The sequence below is a fragment of the Carlito syrichta genome, unplaced genomic scaffold (genome assembly GCF_000164805.1).
Source record: "Carlito syrichta isolate Samal-C Ts95f unplaced genomic scaffold, Tarsius_syrichta-2.0.1 Scaffold303542, whole genome shotgun sequence".
Taxonomy (NCBI): Eukaryota; Metazoa; Chordata; class Mammalia; order Primates; family Tarsiidae; genus Carlito; species Carlito syrichta.
Genome location: NW_007247638.1, coordinates 157,499 through 166,722, shown reverse-complemented (window position 1 = coordinate 166,722; position 9,224 = coordinate 157,499). Strand labels below are relative to the sequence as shown.

The 9,224-nt window shown below is 35.4% G+C and overlaps 1 protein-coding gene across 2 annotated transcripts in view; it reads left to right on the top strand.

Moving 5' to 3' along the window:
• Window positions 1-9,224, top strand: part of NUDCD1 (NudC domain containing 1) — a 79,710-nt gene that overhangs the window by 7,380 nt on the left and 63,106 nt on the right. For both annotated transcript variants that reach the window (XM_008058633.1, XM_021712635.1), the window contains exon 2: window positions 6,445-6,599. In XM_008058633.1, the coding sequence (XP_008056824.1) occupies window positions 6,445-6,599 (155 nt within the window). The remainder of the gene's footprint in view (window positions 1-6,444; window positions 6,600-9,224) is intronic.

Genomic DNA, 9,224 nt, shown 5'->3' with positions numbered 1-9,224 from the left:
CCTCTCTTTCTTCTCTCTCATACTGCTGGAGTGCAGTGGCAGGATCATGGCTCACTTCGGCCTTCAATTCCTGGGCTCAAGTGTTGCTCCTCAACCTCCTGAGTAGCTGGGACTCCGCTTTTTGCCACCATGCCTGGCAAATTCTTAAAATTTTTGTAGAGCTGAAGTCTTGCAGTGTTGCCCAGGCTGGTCTTGAACAACTGGCCTCCCAACTCAGCCTCTGAATTACTGGGATAATAGGCTTGAGCCACCATGCTCAGCTCTTGGTGGATAAGTATTATTAACCTTTATTATAGTTGAAGAAATGGGAATAGAAATGTAAGCTAACTTAACCACGTGATTTATCAGTAGCAAAGCTGACCGTAAACCTCATGCTTTTTTCCAGTGGTCTTTGTATTAATTCTGGGCTATTTCTTAGAGCAGGGAGAAAAAAACTAGTGATGATTTAGGCTACAGTTGAAGTAAAGGGAGGAAAGAGCCATATAATAGTTGTATTTGTGTAAATTTAACTATAAGACTCATATCTACTAAGGTGGAGGGAAATGTGGGGAAGATAGCCCCATGAATGTGTTTAATCAGAGAAGTATTGCATAAAATAGTTTCGAGGGAACAATGCTCTTAACTCTTGCCCTGCCCTGTTCTGTAAGTCTTGTTTAGAGCTCGTTACACAAACTTGCGGTCTTATTTCTTCACATCGTCATACAAAAATACCAAACTCCGTAACTAGATAAGTGGTCCAAGAAGTGACCTTCATTTATAAGTTAATGTTCTTTGCCTCTCCTACTTCCCTTTTTTAAACTACTGTCCTTTGCTTGTATGATTACTAGATTAAATCATATTTATTTGATGTCAAAGGAGTTGAATATTGATAATTTTATGTGGTTCAACATAACAGTAGATTTTGAAAGTATAAGAAACAGTAGTAAAGATCATTGCTAGCACCATCCGTGCAGCAGAAAGGTCTGGTTTATTCACCATTTTGTATACACAATGCCAAGCACAGTGTCTCGCACATAGTAGACACTCTAAATAATTTATGAATGAAAAACTATAGGCTTTGAGGCTTCATGAGGCTTTCCTAGTTTTCCTATGAAAAGCTAAGTTTTAATCTGAGGCACAGATTAGGGGAGACTCCCTTCTTGTCAGACCCTAAGTTCTTTTAAAAGAATAAGAGATAAGGATTTTTCAGCAAAGCTCTTATTTTCTATGCAAGGTATCATTAAATAATGAAATATCTACTACACTGACTTTTCTGTAAAATGTTCCTATTTTTCACAACTCTTTCAAAGATCTATGCACAGATTAGAGCTCTCATTTTCTTGGGAGTGTTGCACAAGAGAGCTCTGCCATAGTTAAGTACTGTCACATTCTGGACTCTGCTTTTCTCCAGAAAAGCCTTCCACTTTTGTTCTCAAGATGATTGACCTGATAGGGCACCATTTGGGACCAGAGAGCTGGCTTTTTTCTGTGTATTAACAGAACTTTCACAAAATTGTAAACATGAAACATCCCCTAGGCTCACTTTTATAGTCTAATAACTTATACACATTCTCTTATTCGAATGCAGCAACTGTCAGGTGTTGTAATAAGACAAATGTCTAAGAAGCCTCTGGTTTGTTTAGGATTTCCCAGAGGTCTTTGCACAAACATTTGTTATACATTGTCTAATATTACTGCTTTGGGCAATTGTGTTACTGTGCACATTTCCTGCAGCATCAAGTTTCATCCACAGTGTGGTGCTAGAAAACCAGTAATTGATCCTTTTTTTCCTCGTAATCAGTAGAAAGTATTTTGTTTCTAACTGTTCTTTGTAAAATTGACAGAGTTATATAATAAGTTTCCTCAGCCTCTATCAAATCCATCATAAAATTATGATTTTAACTGTGAAATATTTTCAAACCTCCATTATCTCTCAACTAGATGATCAGTGGATCCTCCTGGATTTACCTCTGCTTTGTAAATCTTTTTTTCCCAATCTTTTTTCCCCATACTGTAGTTATAAATATTCTTTTATAAACTCAAATCTGAACTTTACTCTCCTGCCTAACAACTGTTAATGAATTCTTATTGCATTGAATTTATCAACAAAGATAAAGACAGACCCCTTTTGGGATCCAACTCTTGTCCTCTTCTCATTCATCTGCAGCCTCTCTGTGTACAAGTCTCCTTGTTGCTCTGTACTTCAGCCAGTGTGGCCCTCTTTTGGTTGTTTGAACACACATTTTTCTCCTACTTTTGCTTGATTTTATTTTTACCTATAATAAGTAGAGGAGTGTGTGTGTATGTATAGGTACATAATTCTTCTTTAATGATTTTTTATTGATACATAGCAATTGTATATACTTATGGGCTGTATGTAATATTTTGATACATGCATGCAACGTGTAATACATGCATGCAACGTGTAATACATGCATGCAACGTGTAATACATGCATGCAACGTGTAATGAGCCAATCTGGGTATTTAGGTTACTCATCATCCAAACACATACCATTTCTTTGTGTGGGGAACATTTCAAATCTTGTAGCAACTTTGAAATATACAGTATATTGTTGTTAACTACAGTCACCCTACTGTGCTATGAAACACTAGGAAATTGTGTTTATGTTTGTGCCATTAACTATTAACTATTAACTAACCTCTTTACCCTGCCCCCACTGCCTTTCGCAGCTGCTGACCACTGCCATTATATTCTGTACCTCCATATAAGGTCCACTTTTTTAGCTCCCACATGTGAGTGGAGAACATGTGATATTTGTCTTGTTGTGCTTGGCTTATTTCACTTAATATAATGACCTCCAGTTCCATTGATCTTGCTGCAAATGACAGGATTTCATTCCTTTTTATATATGAATAGTATTTCATTATGTATATATGCCATATTTTCTTAATCCATCTGTTGATGACCACTTAGGTTGCTTCTATATCTTGGCTATTGTGAATAGTGCTGTAATAAACATAGGGGTGCAGGTATCCCTTTGATAACACTGACTTTTTCCCCCCTTTAGTTAAATGCCTGGTAGTGGAATAGCTGGATTATATGGTATTTCCATTTGTAATTTTCTGAGGAACCTCTATACTGTTTTCCATAATGGCTGTACTAATTTACATTTCCACCAACAGTGTATGAGTTTCTATTTTTCTGCATCCTTGACAGCATTTGTTATTTTTTTGTCTTTTGATGATAACCATTCTAACTGGGGTAAGATGATATATCTCATTGTGTTTTTGATTTGTCTTTCCCCCAGTGATTAGTGATGCTGAGCATTTTTTTCATGTGCCTGGTAGCCATTTGCATGTCTTCTTTTCAGAAATGTCTATTCAGATTCCTGGCCCACTTTTTAATGGGTTTAATTTGTGTGTGTGTGTGTGTGTGTGTGTGAGTGTGTGTTTTGTTGTTGAGTTATTTGAATTTCTTGTATATTCTGAATACTCCTTGTTAGATGAATAGTTTACAAGTATTTTCTCCCATTCTACAGATTGTCTCTTCACCCTGTTGTTTCTGTTCCTGTGCAAAAGCTTTTTTTGTTTGTTTAATGCAGTTCCGTTTGTCTGTTGCTTGTGCTTTTGAAGTCTTAGCCATAAAATCTTTGCCTAGACCAATGTTCTGAAGTGTTTTCTCTGTGTTTTCTTCAAGTAGTTTTATGATTTTAGGTTTTATATTTACATTTGTAATCCATTTTTAATTTAATTTTTGTATGTGGTTATAGGGATCTAGTTTTATTTTTCTGTGTATAGATATCAAGTTTTATCTGCACCATTTATTGACGAGGATGTCCTTTCCCCAATGTATGTTCTTGGTGCTTTTGTCAAAAAATTTGAGGATTTATTTCTGCAGTCTTTATTCTGTTTCATTGATTCATGTCTGTTTTTATGCCAGTATCATACTGTTTTGATTACTATAGCTTTTTAGTATATTTTGAACTTAGGTAGTGTAATGCCTCCAACTTTGTTCTTTTTGCTCAGTATTGTTTTGACTATTTGCGATTCCACACAAATTTTAAGTTTTTTTTTTTATTCGTGGGAAGACTCCTATTGATATTTTGATAGAGGTTGCATTGAATCTGTGGATTGCTTTGGGTAGTATGGTCATTATTAACAATGTTAATTATTCTGATCCTTGAACATATGATTTCTTTTCATTTGTGACCTCTTCAGTTTCCCTCATCAGTGTTTTGTAGTTTTCTTGTAGAAGTCTTTTACCTCCTTGGTTGAATTTTTTTTTCTCTTAGTTCTCTCTTTTTTGGGGTATATTGACTCAAATTATGGTAAGCTTTCATTAATCTCTCCGAGTAGAACTTTTATTTTATATGTTTTCATGGTACCCAGTAATTTTTCTTTATAACATCACAGTTTAATTATGTAAAATTGATTTTATAGAAATTATATTGAATTTGTGTGATTATTTGACTAATGTCCATTTCCTTACCAGGTCATAAATCCCAAGAAGCTAGATTCTGTATTATTTGCTTATCACTGTATGCTTGATGCCTATTAAAATATTGACTAAATGAATGAATGAATGTAAGTTGCTGAGGATTCAAGGCAAGTATTAGAAGTAGGGACAGGTGAATTTTGGGGGAAAAGAAGAAAACAGTTACAATCAGAATACAGTAAAGTGAATTTTATATTAAGGTATGTACTGGCCAAGTATAATTCACTTACACAGAGGGTGCCAAAAATTTTTTTTAAGAAATTTTAAGAAAGGAAAAAGCTATTAATATTGTAATATTCAATATATACTGATATCAGAAATGAATACAAGTCACATTTGACTTCTGCAATTACAAGACGTGCTCAAAGTGGTTACCACCAGCATCAAGACACTTCTGATTACAGTGAACTACTGCTTGAGTAACAGTGACTGAAGTGTCCAGTTGTATCGCTGTGCATGCCATTTCAATTTCTTCCCTAAGTACCGCCAGTTTTGCTGGTTTTCTACGGTACACCACATCTTTTAAAGTCCCCCATAGGTACACGTCAAGGAGTGTTAAGTGAGGAGAATGTGGGGTAACTCAATTACATTATTCCGTTCAATTTAAACTGTGCTTCATCAGACCAAACCATTTTCCCCACAAACTCCTCATCCTCTCATGCCATGTTTTGGAACCACTAACAGTACTGCAACCTTCAATCAGAGTTGTCTTCATTCCATGCATGTAATAGTCTTGGGATGAAAAATTTTCCATTTTGCTGTTTTAAGAATGCATCGTAGGCTTGTTTTGCTAATTCCTGTCTCACATGCACATTGTTTGGTAGGCTTTTGTGGCAAGTGTGTAAACTGTCCCTACGCCATAGCAGAAGCAGCAAGACTTGTTGCTGTGCTAGGCCTCCCAGATCTTCCCTTATCACACACAGTACCACGAGTCTCAAACATATCACAGATGCATGCAGTTGTTAGGTGTGTCGGAGTCTCAAACGTATCACAGATGCATGCAGTTGTTAGGTGTGTCGGAGGTTCTGTTGTATACTCATGCCTCCAGTGTCATGGTACTTCCACAATGTTCTTGAATTTTAAATATCACTTCAAAATGGTCTTGCGTTACTCAAACAACAATCGTGCTTCTGCCATTTTCTTTGCCTGTCCTGTCTGTCGCATGGTAACCCTAGCATTCATTTGATTAACGCTGTCTTTTGAGCAAACATCATACTACACATTGCTACCATAATTCAATTCAACTTTGGAAAGTAATACGCAGATAGCACCTCTTAAAATGTGTATACATTTTTTTGGCACCCCTGGTGTATTTCCTATTGCAGAACTTAATTCCAGGTCATGGGCATCCCCACGCTGTAAGGGGTTGCATCTACATGGAAGGAAAAGAGGACTGGAAGAAATCATATTTGCCAGATTTAAAATCAGGGGAGCAGCTAATGCTTTAGTGGAGAAAGTTGTGTTCTGTAAGTAGGAGACCTTGTTTCTATTCCAGCTTTGGGAAAAATGTGGTATAACACTATTTGTCTTTACATTTATTTACATAACTATACTGAGAGAATAAAGACAGTCTCTTTATTTCTTAATGTGTATTATAATGAATGAGCTAATTGAGGTAAAAACATTTTTAAAACACTTTATAAACTGGGCTTAATATTTCCCCAGAAGACAGGACATTATTTATTTTTAGAATTTTTCTTTTTTATTCATAAGTAGGAAGTGCTTTAAGGAAAAGAGCCATGGCATAAAAAGCCCTATCTCCTGTGGCTACTATATTCTAAGTTTTGTAAGGGCATGATCATGTCAGTTTTATTTACTGTTTATCCTCTGCACACAATGCTCAGTAGGTACCCAGAAGTTATTTTTGAATGAATGATACAGTGAATTGACCTGAAGGCGTTTGTTATTGGCATTCTGTTCTTTTCATTGCCTTGTAGGCATGCTTACAGAGAGGAATGATCTGAGATATAACTTATGATGTTGATGTTTATTTTTCTTGTATTTCAGCTGTGGCAGAAGTAAAACTTCGAGATGATCAATACACACTGGAACACATGCATGCTTTTGGAATGTATAATTACCTGCACTGTGATTCATGGTATCAAGACAGTGTCTATTACATTGATAACCTTGGAAGAATTATGAATTTAACAGTGATGCTGGTAAGAAGATCATATATAATATTATAATATTCCAGTAAATTTAATCATTACTTTTCCTTTTGAATCTGATATTCATAAAATTGAGGTATACATACCTTTAGTATATGAAATCCTATCTATGTAATACTTCATTTCTGCTTAATTCAATTTTAATTTTCCCTTTGTTCCTGTTAACTACATTTATTCACTTCCACTCTATTAGGCAACTACTCTAATACATTTTATATATTAATATTATATTAACTATTCATGTCTGCTTTTTCTGTGAGTTATTATTACTGACTGTAATAGTGGATTTGTCTTTTTTTTTTTTTTTTTAGTGCAGAAGCCATTTAATGAAACGAACCATAAACTGTCTATTTTTTAAGTTAACTTTTTTCTTTATGTATTTTTAATTATGCCTAATGGTACAAACATTTAGGATTGTTTTGTCTGCAAATAATTTATTCTTTTAGCATTATATAATGTTCGTCTTTATCTCTAGGTTGTGAGAATAATTTTTGTCTTAAAAACTTCTTTGTCTGATATTAATATAGTTATTTCTGACTTTCTGAAAATTAGTTTATAATTTTTTTAATCCTTTTTCTTTCAGTTTAAAGTGTATCTCGTATAAAGAGCATATGATTGGATCTTGTTTTTGTTCAGTATGATAGTCTGTGTCTTATAGTTGGAGGCCTTAGTACATTGATACTTAATCTAGTGCCTGATATTCTTGGGTTTATGGTACCATCTTGCTATTTTGATTTGTCCCATCTGTTTTTTGTTCCTTGGTGTCTTTGTTCCTGCCTTTTTTGGAGGATTAGTCAAAGTTTTTCTTTTTAAAAATTTTTTCTTAAAATTCCATTTAATTTTTTCTTTTGGCTTTTTGTTTAAACCTGTTTGTGTTTTTCTTTTTAATGGTTAATAAGTTATTTTTTCCCTTGACTCTTACCATAGTCTGCCTCTACTTAATATTATTTTAGTTAAGAAACAATGTAAAAACATTAATAATATAGTTCCTTATTCTTACTCTCTCACTCTTTGAACTAATTTTATCGTATATTTTACTTCTTCATATGTTGTAAACTCCACAATACACTTTTGTGTATTAATAAATTTGCTTCAAACAGCCAATAGTCTGCCAATAGCTTCCTAACTACTCTGTGTTTCTTGCAGCCTTTCTGTACATTGCATCTACAGAGGAGGCTATTTGATTTTCTTGTTTAGTATTATCACTTGCTAAAATTCATTTAATATTTTCTTTATGACAAAATTAAAGTAATATTTTTATTACTTTAAAATATGTAATTTTAGAATAGACAATGTGTTCATGTGATTTTAAAAAACAAAAAAAATTATAAAAGGTATTTAGTGAAGTCTCCCTGATTGCATCTTTTGTCTGCTCTGTCTTCAGTACCCATTTCCCCTGCAACTTCTTTCTTATTTTCATGTGTGCCCTTCCAGAGACAACAGGTTTTTTGTTGTTGTTGTTCTTGTTTTCTGTAAGTATAAACACAAAATTATATATATTCTTAAAAGACAAGCTTTTTATCTTGGCATACACAGTTTAGATGCCAAATTATCTCCAACTTTGTCTTCTACCACCTTGTATACTATAGGAAGATCCTATTAATGCTCGATGGCTCAGCCTGTAATCCCGCGCTTTGGGAGGCTGAGGTGAGTGGATTGCCTGAGCCTGCGGGTTCAAGACCTGCCTGGGCAACTTGGCGAGACCTCATGTCTACAATAAAAAATCAAAAAAATTAGCTGGGTGTGGTAGCACGCGCCTGTAGTTCCAGCTACTTGGAAGGCTGAGGCAGAAGGATCGCCGGAGCCCAGCAGGTCGAGGCTGTGGTGGCCGAGAGCGTGCCACTGCACTCCAGTCTGGGCGACAGGGTGAGACTCCAACTCAAAAAAAAAAAAAAGAATGCAAAGTCAACTCCCAACAACAGTAATGAGCTTTAAACAGCTGTTATCCATTCAACAAACATACTGACTAGCAATACTAAACTCTTGTAGTCCTTAGGAAGCCCCTATATCCTGTTTCCTCTGTGCTTTTTCCCATGTGATTATCTTTACCTGGAACATAGTGTTAGTTCTGTGTCAGACTGCTTCCCAGTCTTAACATAAGTCCTAGTTAACCATTTCTTCATCGAAGAAGCGTACCCTAATAGCCTCCCTTTCGTCCCCCTGGCATATTACACCATTGGCTCTCAGATCTGCATGAACTATGAACTCTCTAGTCTGGGATTGACAGAGTTTTTCTGTCCACAGCCAGATATTTTAGGCTTTGTGAGCCAGATAATAGTGGACCTTATCACTATTACTCATTTTTCCTGTTGTAGTGTGAAATTAGCCATGGACAGTTCAAAAATGTTTGTGTTTACATTACAATAAAACTTTATTTATAAAAGCATACAATGGGCAGGAAGTGACTTGTGGACTGTAGTTTGTCAACCCCTGACTAGGCCATGGTTCTAGCACCCAGCAGAAGACTTGATCAGTATGTTTGTTGAATGGATAATAGCTGTTTAAAGGTCATTATTACTGTTGGGAATTGACTGCATTCTTTTGTTGTTATTGTTGTTGAGTTGGAGTCTCACTCTGTCGCTCAGACTGGAGTGCAGTGGCCGCTCCTGGCCACCG